The 18,193-nt window shown below is 34.1% G+C and overlaps 1 protein-coding gene across 1 annotated transcript in view; it reads right to left on the bottom strand.

The window, feature by feature from the left end:
• Nucleotides 1-2,745: 2,745 nt before the first annotated feature.
• Nucleotides 2,746-18,193, bottom strand: part of GLIPR1L2 (GLIPR1 like 2) — an 18,002-nt gene continuing 2,554 nt past the window's right edge. Inside the window, exons 2-4 of the mRNA XM_023521005.1 lie at nucleotides 16,030-16,275; nucleotides 13,385-13,488; nucleotides 2,746-2,860 (exon numbers count right to left, since the gene is read on the bottom strand). Of these exons, the coding sequence (XP_023376773.1) occupies nucleotides 2,746-2,860; nucleotides 13,385-13,488; nucleotides 16,030-16,275 (465 nt within the window). The remainder of the gene's footprint in view (nucleotides 2,861-13,384; nucleotides 13,489-16,029; nucleotides 16,276-18,193) is intronic.

Here is an 18,193-nt window from a genome sequence, read left to right as displayed (position 1 = left end):
ACATTACTACCATCTAATCTTTAGACCTCATTCAATTTTTGCCAATTGTGCTAATGGTGTCCTCTACAGCAAAAGAATCATGTTCAGGATTGTATATTACATGTAGCTTTCGTGTCTCTTTATTTTCTTCAGTCTGGGACAATTCTTCATTCCTTATTTGACATTCATAATCTCGACATTATTGAAGATAACAAGCCAGATATTTTGCAGACAAATCCTTATCTTTTCAAAACAAAACTGCAGTTTGGATTTATTTGATGCTTCCCTGGGATTAGGTTAGGTTACACATCTTTGGTAGGAATGCCACAGAAACGAAGCTTTGCTCTTCTCACTGCATCCTCTCAGGTGGTACGAGTTTTGGTTTTGATTTTCCCATTGCCGATGATGCTCACTTATATCACTTTATTAGGATGGTTTCTGCCAAGCTTCTCCACTGTGAAGTTAATCTTAGTAACTAATTACTAATTACCCTTAGTAATTAAGTATTTTTATTGGGAGTTATTTTGGAACTAAGTAAACATACTGTTCCTCACCAAATTTTAATTTATTCATTTATTAATTTATATGAATATGAATTATAGTTTCCTGTTTTATCCAATGAGTTATAATTGATTACTATTATCCTTATTTCCATGCTCAAACTGTCTCAGATTTGACCAGTGAGAACCCTTTACGATGGCTTTTGTGTCCTTGTGTGTCCTTTTTGTTACATGTCCCATCACTCTTTGAGAATTTCCTTGCTTTCAGGTATAAAAAGATATTCTGGGTTGATCCTGCATTTTTCCTGCTCCGGCCCTGGAGTCTAACCTTTCTCCAATGAGTCTCAGTTCCTTTTAGTGCACTACAATTTAGAAACCAAGATTGTGCACTAGTTGTGCTCACTGCTTTCGGGGTGAAGGGCCCACTGCTTCAAGTCCACCTCAGAGCTAGGGAATATACATATGTATGTACATAAATATTTACATCTATGTTTATATTTATTAAAATTCTCAAGTTCTAATACCTCTAATTCTAATTTATCACAAGATTCATGCTTGTTTTCCTTCTTTACACTCCATTTGCACTCCATTCTCTGACAGTAAGAAAACTGGCTCCCATTATCCATAATCTATTTACTCATTTAATAAATCCCCCAGGATGCCTCCAATCTCCCATCACTGCCTCTGCTCTCTCCCCTACCTGGGTCCCCTCCTCATTCTGCTTAGGCTTTGATACTCTACACCAGGCTGATAATGTCAGATTTAGCAAATAAAAACATAGGATGCCCAGTTAAATTTGAATTTTAAAAACAACAGATACTTTTTTAGGGATATACTTTTACTAAAAACATTTTTCATTTATCTGAAATTCACATTTAACTGGGCATTCTGAATTTAATCTGGCAATCTATAATCTGATTCTTCAATTGGGCCCCTTCCACCCTGCTCAGACTCTGAAACCCAACTCTGGACTGCTCTAGTGTGTGATTTGCTCCTTACTATAGAAGGGTTCTGACCCCTCCCATGCCAGGCCACCACCCCCACATCAAAGCCTTCCTCACCTACTTTGGACTCCAACACTCATGCGAGGTTGCCCCTAAACATGGATACCCTTCTACCTGCTTAGGTTTTAATACCTCTGGCAAGGCCACCCCTATGTGAATCTTCTCATTATGCTTGAGCTTCAACAACCGGTGTCATACCATCCTTCCATGGATGCCTTCCTCACCTGCTCAGACTCTTATACTCCATGCCAGGCCTCTCTCTCCAAACCCATGATGACGCTCTCTTCACCTTGCTTGGCTCAAACACCACATACTGAATCACCCCTGCACGGACATTCCTTCATCCTGATCTGTCCCTGATACCTAAGCCTGACCTCATGTGTGGACACCGATTCATTCCATGAGGGCTCTAACTTCCTACATAAGACCAGATTCCCATGTGGACAGCATCCTCGTCCTGCTTAGGTTGTCTCTCCATGGCCACCGTCCTGTGTATGGATTCCTTGTCATCCTGCTTAGGCTCTAACATGTCACACCTGGCTGCCCTCTGTGTGGATTCCTATCTTGTTCTGATGAACCTAATGGCCTTAAGGACTGAATTTTTGAGAAAGAGAAAGAAAAGGGGAAGAAGAAGAGCAAGGCTTCATATCTTGATTCAAGTGAGCCAAGGGCAGAGGTGTTAGGGTGAATTCATTGTAGCAGTGGCACAAATGCATAATATGCTCCTTACTGTCGGAATTTATCCCGATCACATTCCTCTAAGCATCACATATATTCCAAAGTTATACTTTTGAATTATATACTCTTACGTTCGATAAAAACTAAAAGTTTAATCAAACATATATTCTACTTTTATCTTTAGAATATTTTGGGGGAAAGAAACTAAAAAAAAAAGTCTATTAAACATTTGTTAATGCACTTCTTTTCTCGTTATAAATATGTTGGAATATTCTATTTTTTGGAGCAGTCATTCTCGAATAGGCTATTTCAGGAATTAACCATGAAGAATTTTCAAGGTATATATATGTATTAGTTCTCATTCCTTCTTTCAGACATTCTGCTATATCCTTAGGAACAGGAATAGAGGTAAGAGAAGGAAGAAAAGGCTGCGTAGTTTAGAAAAATCTGAAGGCAGTGGTTTCAACCTTCTTTTGCTAATATAATAACCATTCTGATCAAAGGAACAATATTAACATGACAATGAAAAATCTAGCGGTTGACACTTCATTTTTCTTGAGGTCCCTACACATTATGGATTTTTTTCATGTTAAAGTTATTTTCTTTATCTTACTGCATAGAAAATCTGTGCATCTGTCATATCTGCTACATTGAGTACAAACTGCTCCTGATTTATAAGGCCTTCTCGTCAGAGCTGCTCTACAAAAAAGCAGAAAACATTTAGTTAGAACAAGTCTCAAATATTATGTTATTTAAATAATATAGTTACTAATTTTTAGTTATAAAGGTGATTTAATTAAAGAAAAGGACTCAAGGAAATACTTAAATAGGAGATGCTATCTTCCCTTTCTTTTTTCTCCCAGAAAACAGTCTTTTCTGAAAGAAATTTCCATGTCATTGAAACAAAGTATTGTAATTTAAATATGAGTGAGTTTTAAAGCTTCTTTCATCTTACTTTGTAGTGAAATTTTCCTTTAAAATTGGATGTTATAGAATGTTTTGTAATTAATTGCTTTCTGGTTGACACGAATATATAAAAAGCTCTGTAGAAATAATATATTAATTTCTCAAGAGTTTATAAAATCTTGAAATGCCTATTGTTCCAAAGACCCAGCTGCATGAATTACTTTGAGGTCTACATGAGAAATACATAAATATATAAACAAGGAAATAAGTTTAATGGAATTTTACAAAGTTGGTTTAATCCATTGGACAGAGCATAGAGGAGAAGTGAGAAATTATTACATCAATTGCCCAAAGCTAAGTAAGGAAAAGAGGCCCAAAGGTAGATATGAATTGGGAGGTTTATATAAAAGACCTAGGATAAGAAAGATAGGGGAGATAGGTAGGGAAAAAATACTTTTGAGTGAGAGGAGGGTCATGAATCTTGGTAATTCAAACAGGATTGCTTATTTACTCAGTGTGTTTTGGAAGCTGTAAAAACCAAAATTAGGCATAGAGGTCCCTGGAACTTTTCTGAGACTCATATCTGGCCATACTTTCAGTATATTGCCACCTATAGGACATGTGTCCAGGCCCTACCTTGATAAGAACATGTTACTTGGATAGCATAATGGGTTACTACACCCATGTCCAACCCAAAGACCATTAAAAGACTATTATTCAAATTTTATAATAGATCTATACTGTTCCAGAATGGGAACACATTCTGGTGGTGATGGAAACTTTCATTGCCTACACTTCATCACGAAACTTCCCAACATTCAATTATAATTTGTAGACAGATTCTTCTCTTCAAAGTTTACATGCAGACTCACATAGTCTATACATTGTCCATAGAAAATGGCGAAAGCAGACAGATGTTGATCTTTTCATCTTATTTAGCCAGAATAACTACACAACCTACAATAACTCCTTTCACTTTCATTACTTCCATATATCATCGAGCAATACCACAATGCTGGCTTCTGATTCGCATCTGGAAATCTATGAGTTTCCCAAGAAGATTTAAAGAATCTATCCCAATAAGCTAGAGAAAAATACAATGCAATAAGCGGAAAGGAAGGTTATCTTTTAGAGATCTTATCTGGCTCTCCTTCCGATACATCTAATATATTTGTCTCTGCCAAAACTCCATGACTACTTCCTAGACTATTCAAGGTCAAGGAAAGCATGAATCCTGTTATTTTCTGCCTTAAATTATCCTTATATGTGCAAAGCTACATTACTTTATATCACTTTCTATAAAACTCAGTTGGTCACATCTCCTTCATTTCCACATCTTGGACCTAAAAGACTAAGGACTACAATTAAACACTGATGAAGCTCTTTAGAGACTGGTATTATTTTGCTGTGCCATCCTCTAATGCTCTCCATGCTATCATCTTTCTTCTGATCATGCCTCCTTATTCATTTTGGCACCTGGCTCACAATCTCCCTTTTAGTCAAAATTATGCCATTGTCCTACATTTTAGGACCTAGCTGATTACAATATGCTTGTGGATGATTTGTCCAATAACTTGGTCTGTTACTGAATATCTTCACCATTACAAAACTTCCCAACACTCTCTAATTGTCATTTTTGTAGCCAGACTCTGGATCTTGTTATCCTCTAAAACCTCTGAACTCACAAAATCAAATATTGCACTCACTATCCGTCAACTCCTGTCCTCCCAAGTTGCTTGCTCATTTACTTGTTCATTAATTTCATGGGTACTGCAAGTTTATTTTATCTCTTACGTTCTCCTTCTCCATCCTTTTGTCTCTTCTCTATCCAACTTAGGTCTTTGCATGTTCTCATATTTGCATATTCAGCAAAAACCTTGAAACTCCCTTGCACTATTATCCTTTATATCCATATGAAGGAAACATGAAGGCAGCTTAACTGTCTGTGTGCTCCATGTCTGTCCCAAGGCTGCTTGGTACTGCTGGAGAAAAATCACTCAAGTAGGTAGAGAATCTTTCTATATTTCCCTAGTAAACTTCCTCTCTCATTTTACATAATATTACTTCAAACCTTCCCAATCCTTAAAATTCTAGCTTCACTGCCTTCCCCTTTATTATCAGAATATGATCTGTCTTAATTCACAGAGAAACATAATAGCCTTTAGATTGGAACTTGAGAAATTTTTTGTCACTAAATATGACAAATATACCTATTCCCTCTTTCTTTCCTTTCTAATACAACTACTTCTCTTTCCTCCTAAGGCTAATCTCTTTTATACACTTCCACCTTCTTAGGACATTTATCTTTACACATACGCTATCTTTATTCTTTATAAAGAATTGTTTTTATTCTATTTTAGATCATTTGTGTCAATATTTAAATATACTCACATCATTCCCATTTAAGATAAGTAAGTAAACAAACAAACAAACAAACAAATAAAGACAACATCAAACAGTTCTTGATTCATTCCAGCTTTGCATCAATTTCCTCTGCTCCACAGAAATGGCTCTTCCTGTGTTTATCAACGAACTTCTTTATAAATCTGATATTTTTAAGTTCTTATTTTGCTCAACTGCTTAGAATTTGAAATTTTAGACTACATCTTCCTTCTGAAAACATTCTTTCCCCCGTGCCTCCAATGATACCATTTGCTTCTTGTTTTTTTCTCCTGTCTGGACACTCTTCTTAGGTACCTCCTTCTCATTTTATCTTCCTCTAACTGCCTTTAAATGTTGGCTGATATTTCAGAGGCCTTCTTCTCGTCTCGCTCTGTACTCTCTCACAGACAATGCCATCTACTCCCATGATTTCAATTACCATATGTATCCTGGCACTCCAAATATTCGTTCTATGCCATGTCTCACTCATGAGCTTCTGATCCATATAACCACCTGCTTACTAAATATCTCAAAGTGAATATCTGACTGCCAACTCAAATTCATTATGTCTAAAATGGAACTCAGCATCTTCCCTCCTCCAAGGCTCAGTGTTCTGCATTGCAGTTAATGGCAATATTTTCACATCTGCGTCATAAGTCTGAGAATCTTTCTTGACGATTTCCTGTCTCTCATTACTTAATACAATTACCTACAAATGCTGTTATTTACACCTGTTATTTCAAAATAGCCTCTTCATAACTTCTGCACATTGTTGTCCTGGGTCATTTCTCTTTCTTTTTGTTTTTAATGAATTTTTTTTTTTTTTTTTTGTAAATTAAGGTGACTAGCTCTGCCATATATTCCACAAATATATATTTTCAGTATATTATTTTTTTCTTTGGCTTTATCTATGATATTTCTTTAGGCATAAATTAGTTTTAAATTTTTATATAGTCAAATGTATACATAATCTCTGGATTTTTATCTTCTGCTTAGTAAGTCCCCAGGCTGTTCACCAACATCTCTGTATTTTGGCTTGACCCAAACAGCAACTCTGTTTTCTCAGCATTGTGCAGTTTCTGAAATCTCTGTGCAACTGTTCCTATCTAATCCTTACAGAATCTTGCCTTGATATGGTAGTTTAAGAGTTGGCCAAGGACTCACAGAAAATTTTTGCATATGCTTTTTGGGGTCCTTCTTTGCAGCCCTCTCCTCTTTGAGATCTGGTCCTAAATACCAGACACCTTAACATCAATAAACACTGATATTTCCTTTTCCTAATATTTTATCTTAAAAAATATATTTTGTGCATATAAAAAATACAGAGTGAAATTACCTTGGTACCTTTGAATTTTCTATCATGAATACAATCAGTGTTAAATATATATTTTAAGTGAACTAAAATTATAATCAACAGAGAGCAACAATAAAAAGGCTGTATCATATGAGATCTTAAGGTCCAGCAAAAATTATAATTGGAGGAAAATATATAACTGTAATTATCTTCAATATTTAATAGGATTAAAGATAAAGGAATGCTGTATATCTTAAGAAAAACAGAACAAGTAACAGCTCCTCTCTGTAAAAAATACTTGGAAGATTGAATGTCTCAAAATAATGAAATAGAAAACAAAGAAATGAGAAAAGGTTAATAAATCCACAAATCTTTTCTTTTGAAAGATCAATAAAATAAATTAAACCCTTATGAGCCCTATTAAGCAAGAATGAAAGAAAAATATTCACTATTAAGAATCTCTCTATTTTCTCTTCTTATAATTCTCTCCTCCTGGCTTTTTCCAGATAGAACTTGCTCTTTCAATTCTCCCCTCAACCCTTATATGTTCTAATATATTCTATCATTCTCTATTTATTAATGGCTTTCTTTAGCTTATAAAAATGCATTAACAACCAAAGATAAAAAATTGCTTTCATTCAACTTCACACACCTACCCCATTCCTTCTCTTCATTGTCAAACATTTATATAGAGTATTTTAAATTGGAATTATTTTTTCCATCTGCAAGATATGAGCCATTAATAGTTTGTGAAATCAGATTTAGAGCTTCATAACGAACATTTTAACATACAAGATAGATTAGAATATTGTACTTAACTATGAATAAAGTGTTGTTTGGCATAACATGTTTTTATTTAATTGTACACAATAAAGGTATATGTTGTTTTGTAAATCTTTTCTTTCAGTTATATACTATGTTTTATGATTTTAAGATACATACCTTGTCATATTTTAACATCTCTAAAATCGAGATACATCTTAACATTAATGGTGTCTTAAAATCACAGTTGGCCAGGCAGTGAATGTGATATGGTTGTCAACGTGCATCTGTGAATTTGTCAAAGCTCTTAATATTGTCATCACTTTAAATGAGTTGTTTGCATTTTATGTATTTAAACTGCTATTCAAAATGTCCGAATGATTACAACATGATATATTGTTGAAACACAAATTATTATGTATGCAGGAAAGCATGAAAAGAAAGCAACCCCATATACACTAAAGAGAGATAGATGAGAAAATAAGTGTAAATGTTATTTTAAAAATCTGCCAGCACAATTCATTCCTTCTTATCTCACTAGCTTCTCTTTATACTACTTTGCTTGAAGTTGAAATATTTTAGTGATGTAGGGCTTAGTCTTTAGGAGTCTTCTTTTCCGTCTTTCCATACTTAACTTTCTCACAAGGTAATTTCACTCAGGGAATTCAGTTCTGCTCCAGGGTCTTTATACCTGCAGTTCCCACTACTATTTAGAAATCTATCCTAGAACTTCATCCGACTAGCTCTTTCACATGATTCACTTACATTTCCCACATTTATTTTTCCATCTCATGTGTTTGAAATAGAACACTTGATCTTCCCCCTCAAATTCTGCTCCTCTATAAGTCCTTTTTATCTGATTTAATGGAATCATCATTCATACAGCTGCTCAGACTAAAGACATAGGCATTATCCTTGATTATTCCATTCACTCCAAAGTGAAAACTATTGGCAGGTATTATTAGCTCCATCTTCAAACTATATTTTGAATCTGACCTTTCCTTGCCATTTCCATGCTGTAGTAGGCAGAATTCATGTCATAGGACTCGGGTGTCGGCAGTGGTAGAGAAGAGTTTTTCTCTATGCAGTCATTCTGGGGCACTGACTCATGTCACCTTATGGTTCTACCACCCTTTAGGACATCTGAATTCTCCATCAGAACCTCTGTATCTAGCCAGCAGATGAAGAAGATCGAGTGTGAAGGATCATGTAAGAAGTTTTTAAAGGCCAGGCCTGGAAGTGGCCTATATTCCTTAGCCAAAGCTCAGTCACATGGCCCTACCAAATTTCTAGGGAGGCTGGAAGATGTATTTTAGCTGTCTTTTCATGAAGTAAAGAAAATAGCACCACCTGCCAGACTGTATTTCTTTAACTATCAAATAAAGAAAATTTCTTTACTAAACACTTTTGGACATTAAAATTTATTTTTTCTAAGGGTACAGGCTTAGATTCAAGTGATTTTCCTCAATCCTATGGGCTCTTTTCCCTCAAATATACATTTTAAGTCATATTAAGGCGTTTAAGGCTAATCTAATCAATATCATTTTATTTTATTGTTTTATTTCGCTTAGAAATGTATGAATCTTCATCTTTGAGGTTTATTTTGCATGAAGAGCAATCAAGTTGCCCTATGTGTGCCATCCTTTTCATCTTTGAAATTGAAAAATAATCACTAAAATATTATACACATAAATATTGTTTCAGTTTGCTTTTTCTGATACATTATAAGCTATCTTAATCTTTATATGAATATCTTTATAGATTAGAAACATTTCTTTGATCATTATTTCTGTTCCATTTACTCTTTTCTGTTCTTTAGAAGCACCAATTTGTAGATTTATCTGTCCTAAGTATTTCCTTTCTTTTTCCACATATATTTTGATTTCTATTCTCCATCTTTGTATTCTGAGAAAATTTTTCAAGGTCATTGACTCATATTTCTCTATGGCCAAATCTGTTTTATTCTTCCATTCTATATTAGTTTCCTGTGGCTACTTTAACAAATTACTACAAACTGGGTGGTTTAAAACAACAAAATTTTATTCTCCATTCTAGAGGCCTGAAGTTCAAATCAAAGTGTTGGCAGAATTATACTTCCTCCAAAGGCTCAGGGGGGAAATATTTTGACTCTTCCAGTTTCTGGTGGCTTCAGGAGTTCCTTGGTTTGTAGATATATATCACTCCAACCTCTTTCTCCATGGTCACATTGCCTCCTCCTCTTCTATGTGTCTAGTGATGAATCTCCCCACCCCTCTGTCTTAGGAGGATACATGTGCTTGGATTTAAGGCCCAGTCAAATAATCCAGGGTAAATTCTTCCGCTCAAGATCCTCATCTTAATCAAGTCTTTTGCCATGTAAGGCAATATTCACTCTCATGTAAGTTAATTTTCACAAGTTCTGTGTATTAGGACCTGGATATATCTTTTGGGGTGGGGCGGTCACCGGTCAGCCCATTATACATTCTTATTTTTAATTTGTCTCTATTATTTTCATTTCTACTCAGTATTTCATAACACTTTGATGGATTTATTTTTCTACCAACTATTCTTAAAAAAATTAGCTATGATTGCCTATTTTGAGTATATATAAAATAAAACGTGGACTAAATTGACTAATATATATTCCAACCTAGATCCTTCACAGGTAGAATTGTCAATATTTGTATCAAAGGAAACATTGTCGATAGATATTTCAAGACAAAAAGGCCTATGGGACAGGTGGGTGGAAAGAAGAGTAATCCTAACAACTAGAAGTAGCTTTGTCTTATCACCATAGTCATGGGATACTCCTAAATTCACTACTGTTATGAAGGTCACCAAATACCTTCGCCTTATCAAATGGAATTGTCATCTCTCCTTCCTCATTTTTTTTTTTAATTCTTTCAGGAGCATCTCATGAAGTTAACCACTTTACTTGGCTTCCAAGTATTCTTACTGGCATTGTTTTGGTTTCCTTCTTATCTTGTTAGCCCTTCTTCTTTCTCCTTTGCTAGCTCCTTTGCTAGCTCCTTTGCCTGAAGTTGAAATATTGTAGTGCTCTAAGACTTAGTTCTTAAATTAAGTTTCCATACTCGCTCTCTCATAAGGTGATCTCATTCATGACTGTGACTCATTTCTACCTTGGGGCCTCTACACCCTCTGTTACCTCTACTTAGAAACTTACCCCAGACCTCTATATAGCTAGTTTCTTTTCAAGATTAATTCACATTTCCCATATTTATATTTCTAGCTAATGTGTTCAAACATAAAACACATCTTTTGATCTTCCCTGAGTTAATGGTATCATCATTTACCCAGTTGTTCAAACTAAAGACATGGGTGTCATTCTTGATTATGCTATTCCACTTATCCCTAAAGTCAAATCCATCCACCGGTATTATTAGCTCTACTTTCATAATATATCTGGAAACTGACCCTTCCTCACAATTTCTATGTTATGGTAGGCAGAATTCTAATATGGACCATAAGCTTTCCCACCTCTGGTATACATGCCTTGTATAATTCCTAGAACAGTAAATATAATGCACTTTACTTCTATGATTAAGTTATGTCATATGGCACAGCTGACCTTAAAATAGAGAAACTATTCAGGTGGGCACTTTAAAGCAGAGAGTTTTCTCTAACCGATCACAGAAGAGGAGTCAGAGGTTTGAAGCATGAGAAGGATCTGATGTACATTTTCCGATTTGAAGATGGTGGGAGCCATGTGTCAAGGAATGTGGACAGTGTCAAGAAACTGAGAGCAACCCCTGGCTGAGAGCCAGCAAGGAAATGAAAACTCGAGTCCTATAACCACATTAAGTTGAATTCTGCTAACAACCTGAACAAGCTTGGAAGGAGAGTCTCCCTCAGAGCCCCCAGATACGAACCCAATCAACATGTTGATTTTGGCCTTTGAGACACTGAGCAGAGAATCCAGCCACACTGTACCTGGACTTATAAACTACAGAACTGTTTGAAAATAAATGGGTGCTGTTTTAAGTCACTAAGCTTGCAGAAATTTATTATTCAACAATAGAAAACCAATCCACATGCTAAAACTCTAATCTAAGATACCACAGTCTGTAGCTTACACTATAGAAACAATCTCCTAATTGCGCTTGCTTTTTCTTTGCACTTTTGTTCCCCTATATTCATTCCTGACACAGTAGCAAGAGTAATTTTTTTCGAGAGTTCTTTTCAAAACATAGATGAGATCATGTCACTCACTTGCTTAAGACTTTCTAATGGCTTTCCATTACTTAGAATAATTCCAAAATTCTTAATATGGCCTATGGTATTCTATTTGGTATAACAGTCACAAGACTCTCTACCTCAGCTCCTACCTCTAATCACAGTTAATAATTTCTCAAATATTTTAAACTCATTTCAAGATCAGGGGTTTTATGCATGCTCTTATTTCTACCTGAATTATTCTTAAGCTATCTTCTTTTTATTTGACTTTCAGCTCAAATGCTACCTCTTTTTGTAACTACCCTATTTATATGCCATACTAGTTATTCTGTTTGCTTATCTTCCTTTATTTTTATGGTATATTTTATTTTCTAATTAAATATTATTTATTTATGTGTTCACTTACTCATCGTTTGTCTCCCTTCCAAGACTATAAACTAAATATGGTCAGCCTTTTTTGGTCTTGTTATAGATAGATCAGAGCCTTGTACATAGCTGCTGAGTGCATATATGGACTACTGCCCCAGAGGAACCTTTTCCTTCTCCACCACCAGTGCCTACTTCTCTGAATTTTCAATACTAATTAGTAGTTAACTTTCAAAAGTTTCTACATGTAATGGATATTATCCCAACGCTTCCGGTCTTTAGGAATAAAAGGAGATCTAAAGAGTTTTGCAATGACTACATTCCAGACTTGTTTTGCATGTCTGTATTCAAAGTCAGTAGAGCTTTCCATCAGGAAGGGGCTTTCTGGGTCTACTCTGACGTATCACTGTTCTGATGTTTTCCCTATCTGGGGGAATACAATCAGTAAGCAATGTCTTTTTTTTCTTTTTGTTTTAGTTTCAGAAGCATTTTATTTAGCAGAAATTCCTTCTCAATACTACTGGCATATAGTCAATTTCTACCGTTGCCTTGACATACTGATTAGGATATTTTCTTGCTTAGTAGGACATTTTAATAATAATTACTTACAGTATCATATTGACCTGTAAGAAAACTTGAGACTTTCCAACAGACTTCTCTAGAGATGGAGGATATTTTGGAAGGTAGTTATTTCCTATCATAGGAAGGTATTCAGATATAGGGTAAATAATCACATGGTAAGTAAGAAAGAATTCAAACTTACGGATAGCTTGACTAGAACTTTTAAAGTACTCTTCCATCGCTGAGATATTCTGATTTCTTATATTTGTGAGACCTGTCCCAAACAAGCTAAACTTTTGAACATTTCTTATATGTATGAGATTAGCCTCAAGAAATAATGTACCTCCAAAGACTAGTCAATTAAAAGTGTCCTTTATGTTACAAAACTGATGTACTCCTGAAATAATTCATATAACAAACATTTTAACACATCTAACCTTATTTTCTTTAGACTTTTATTACTAATATGAGAATAAACTATTTTGGAAAATAATTTAAAGCCTATGCTAATTAGTCCAGATATTTTGAAATAATACCAAATTTAAAATTCCTGTAGGAAGTAATTCGTGGCTAGTCTGTACATAATATCAATATGCCCAAATTATGACTTATTTCAATATGGAATTGAAAATATTTCAATATGAAGTCTTTACTATCTTATATTCAATTATTTTATAATTCACAGACATTTATAAGAATATATTGAAAATGAGGAAAACTTAACCTTGAAAAATTCCCAATTTAATTTTATATTCTTCTTAAAATTTGAAGTAACTTACCCTGGTGCATAGTTGCATATAAAAAGTGCTGCATGTTTAATATATCCAATTTTTGAACATGGGGTAACAGCACAACCAACTTTGTGAGACCTGTCCCAAACAAGCTAAAACAAAAATTTCAATGAAAACATGAAATTTAATTCTAAACATTTACTCTGCCTTATTATAAACAATAGTATCTTCAATGCACATAAAACCTTTAAACGATTGACAAAACATGAACTACTCTTCATTTGGATGCAGGTAGAGAATTGTCGTGGGTTTAGGGAAGCATTTCCAACACTGTATTTACAGGAAACTTTAATAGGTTCTACCAATACTGTAGATAAAGAGTTCAAGAAAAGCTGATCCAGAATAATGCTTTAGAGCCAAAGGAAGGCCCACCTGCTGAATCGGTTTTCAAACTCTTGTTGAATCTGAGAGTTCTAGGTTATTGGCATACAGGAAGAGAGAAAGAGAGGAGAAAAGGTTGGGGAAAATGAAAGTTGTGAACAGAAGGGAGAAAAAGAGAGACTTAAGTTTATGGAAGGAAAGGAAAAGCAAAGCATGAGTAGAGATAAGTAATTGAATGCCGTTAGCATTTCTCTTCCCTTGTTGAAGAAATTTCATTATAAGATTGGAGTTTGGGCCTTTCAATTAAAAAAATGAATAAAAGAGCTCAATTTTTATAGAAGCAAAAGCACATCTTAAATTGGAGTGAAAATATGAGCATAATTAAAGATATTTTTGACAGAGTAGGTAGATAGGTAAATATGAGCCAGGGGGAGAGAGACAATAAAGGGTTAAGGAGGGCTGCAAGTCTGCTAGGCAGAATGTATGCAAAAGGATATTGTAATGAAACATATATCCAAACTAGATGGACAGGCTAGATATCTGGTGGCTCCTGGTGCCTTCCTTGTTCCTCCCCGCTACGCCCCCTACCCCCTCGCCACGCTCCCCCTCGGTCATTCAACTGCATATGACCATTATATGATCTTACTCTGGGGGCCTCAACTGGTGTGGGCAAAATTAGTTAAATGAACATGCGCCTACCCTCAAAACGTCCCCACGGTGCCGGCTTATGACTTCCCACCTACCGGCCCACACCACACATGTCCAGGCTTGGTGTAGGAGGGTGTACGGGAGGAGCAGGAAAGTCCTGTCATTCGAGGTAGGAGGGACAAAAAAAAAAAAAAAAAAAAGGAAAGAAAAGAAAAGAAAAAAGAAAGAAAAGAAAAAAGAAAGAAAAGATAAAAGAAAGAAAAAAGAAAAAATATCCTATGGCCTATATAAACTCGGACTCTCAATTTCTCAGTGCACTCCAATCAAGCTGCCTGTTTGGATTTTCTCTCAAGCAAACTTTGCTTGCTTTACTTAATAAAATCTCTTCTGTTTGCTACTCTTTGCCTGCTGTCTTTCTTCTAGCGATGGACCTCCACGCAAATCTTTCGTGGGCGATCCAAGAACTGATCCACGGACTAAGCACCAGTAACATTCCCAGAAATTCTCTGTATGGCTTTAATATTTCTATGCTTTCAAGTTACAGAAAAGTACTTGTTTTGTTGTTAACCTCTCTGGGGTATAGGGGAACCATTTCGGTTTTCTTTTCTCTTTATATCAAGCCTTAGTGGTTTTAAAAATTGATTCCTAAGGAGTGATGCATTGAGAGGATAGAGAAGAGAAAGTCTGCAACAGAGTTAGGTCAAACATAGGAAACAAAAATGTCTGAATACTAGAATTACGGAGTAAGAAATGCAGAGGAGTAGGTCAAGGAGTAGACTTGGTTTACTGAGAGTACTGAAGTCATATTAAGTCTAGCTTTGACATGAATAAGACAGTGAAGAACCACTATTACTTTCCAGAAGAAAGATCAAACTTTTTTGAAACATAACTCATCTGATGAAACAAAGACATGAATGAGTTCAACATGAAAAAGTTCCAAAATTTTAAATTTTACATAAAACATAGTGTCTGATTGAAAAAATAATATTTTAAATCAGCATGTAAGTTCATTCAATAATTTCTTGATTCCTGATACAAATATTTATTGAAGACCTAAATGTCATATTGTTGTGTAGAGAATATACAGATGAGAAGACAAAGTCCCTTCCTTTAGTGTAGTATCTTATACCGATGATTATAAAATAATGTGATGTGTGAAATAATAAATGTAAGTACAGGAAATAACAAGTGGTTCATTATTCTTGGAGCATATAGTGTAAAGGTAGATTGTTAGACATGAGACAGGGAAATGCTATTAATTTGCATTTTAAATGTTTTAGTATGCATACTGATTTTAAATGTTGTAGTATGCTTATTGATCTGTGCAAAAAAATCAAGATTTTTACTTATGTTTATAGTCAATGATTTAAAAAACAATTTTTATTTGCTGGTTTCTCACTTCCTTTTCCGGTATGAATTATTTTCAGAAAATCACCTTTCATCTTTGGATATGGAGATTAATTTCCTGTATTTAAAGGAATGTTTTAATCGTATAGTTCACATAAGAGATGGAATTATAGATATTTGATGATCTAGGACTGATAAAAATTTTGACTTTTTAGAATAATTTTACCATTTGAGTTTATAAAATTGAAACAATCAATAAAACTTAGTAGTAAAGCAATTAATGAGTCCATTAAATTAATAATATAGAAATTAGATACCTGTAAATAATGAGAACAGTCACCAGAGCAACTGTTATTTTCAAAAATGTACTTTTTCCTCTCTGCATACCAACTTCTGATAGCAACACTTGGAGTAAATTCATTTTCAGGGCCGACCCACATATTTTCACCAATACCATTAAATTTAGGATGGGCCATTTTTAGGTCTTCTAAATGAATATTATGCTCCCACACACATTTTTTTCCCCAGGCTCTTGCAGTCCGTGACAAAGCTACATCCCAAGTCTGTAAAAAAATGCAAAAAGCAAAGAAAACAAAATCATAATAATGAGGTTTCTTTGTGCTCTAAATTATTTTCCTCGCGTTTTCATAGATAGATTTAAGAAAAACAATTCTAACTTTGTGCTTCTGGGTCTTGTTTGTGGCATTTCTATGAGAAAAATTTATTTGAGATAATCATAAATGAAACTATTTTCTGAGGCCAGGGACTATGCATATATCTGTAGTTAAAAAATCAGATTGTTAGATAATGCAAGCGATTATAATACTATTAAATGTAGTCTATTCAGACTGTATAATACTCATGTGGTATCTTTAGAATATATATTTTTAATCTCATGCCTTTTATATATAATAATATAATCATTTAAAATAATTATCTAAGAACTATTTATCAAGCACTGATTTTATGCAAACTATTGTATTGTGAGAAATAAAATATGAAGTCAGGCATAAATTTTGTTCCTTAGTTGCTTATTGTTAGGATAACAACCTGGGATATTATATATGTATGTATATAAGTATATATGTAAAATATATACATATAAAATTTTAACACATAGTGGTAGTTAGTAAATGTTATAAAGGAGGCACATGTAAAGTTTTATGGATGTTCCCAGAAATGTGATAAAAATTCACAACATGCTGCTCCCTGACTAGCTATCTGGAACTATCCAGAAATGTATACTTTTATCATTATTTAGAGGCTCATTAATTTCATTGTTTAGTTAAGAACAAGAACAAAAACGCACATTGAAAAAATCAACAAAATAGCTGTAAAACCAAAATGCTAAGTACATATGTTACAGTGTCCCTGAAAGTAAACATTTCTGAAAACGAATACTAAGATTTCCTTGAGTTTTTAGTTAATTTCATAGATTTATATATATATATATATATATATATACACACAATATAGAAAATATGTTACAGAAAAGAAAAAAATCAGGCCTTTAGAATACCTTCCAATTACTCCCCCACAAAGGTAATCATTGTTTAAAAATTGCTATGTAAACATTTTTCCATCTATATATACACACATTCACACATAAGATACAAATGAATGTTTTAAATGGGTATTTTGTGATTTTTTCCCTTGCACTTTTGTAATCATATATACACAATAGTATTGATCTGCAACTTGCAGTTTTCACTTAGATTATTCCATATTAGCACAACTAGATCTTCATAATTTTTGCAATTTCTACCTAGTATTCCATAGTATAGACAGCATATAATGTTACCAATTCCACTAGATTGGTTCTTATTTGCAAACATTTCATGGAACATCCTTCTACTGCTTTATTTTGCATATTATTTATATACCACATGCTACTATGTATCAGTCATTCTATTAATTTATGCATTATTTCACTTAATGTTCAAAATAACCTTATGAGGTATGCATTATTATTTTTTTCTGTTCCTCAAAAAAAGTTAACAAAAACACAAGCAAGTTAAGTAGATTTCATATAGCCACTTATAGTCAGTAAATTGTGGAGCCTGAATTTAAACCCAGGAAGTCTAACTCTCAGCTCCAGTTCATAAGTATTTTACTTCATTGCTTCCCATGACGGTGTGCAAAAGTTATAATATTTACAAATTCCTTTGCTCAACCTTAAAATTACAGTTGTATTTTCAGAGACTAAATTTTCTTCTTTTAAAAAAATTATATAAAAATTATATGAAGTTATAAATTTTCTTCGTTTAAAAAAATTATTAACTACGATCACTACCCTTTTACCAATTTCTTCCTATTTTCCTCACCCCTAGATCCTGGAAACTACTTTTGTATTCTGTTTCTATGAGTATTTTTTTTTTTTTTTTAGATTACACATGTAAGTAATGCCATGTAGCTTTTGTCTTTCCCTGTATTTCACTTAACATAATGACTTATAGGTCCAAGTTGTTGCAAATGGTAGGA

This window comes from Pteropus vampyrus, unplaced genomic scaffold (assembly GCF_000151845.1).
Source record: "Pteropus vampyrus isolate Shadow unplaced genomic scaffold, Pvam_2.0 Scaffold9, whole genome shotgun sequence".
In the NCBI taxonomy this organism is placed as follows: Eukaryota; Metazoa; Chordata; class Mammalia; order Chiroptera; family Pteropodidae; genus Pteropus; species Pteropus vampyrus.
This window is presented reverse-complemented; position numbering and strand designations above follow the sequence as displayed.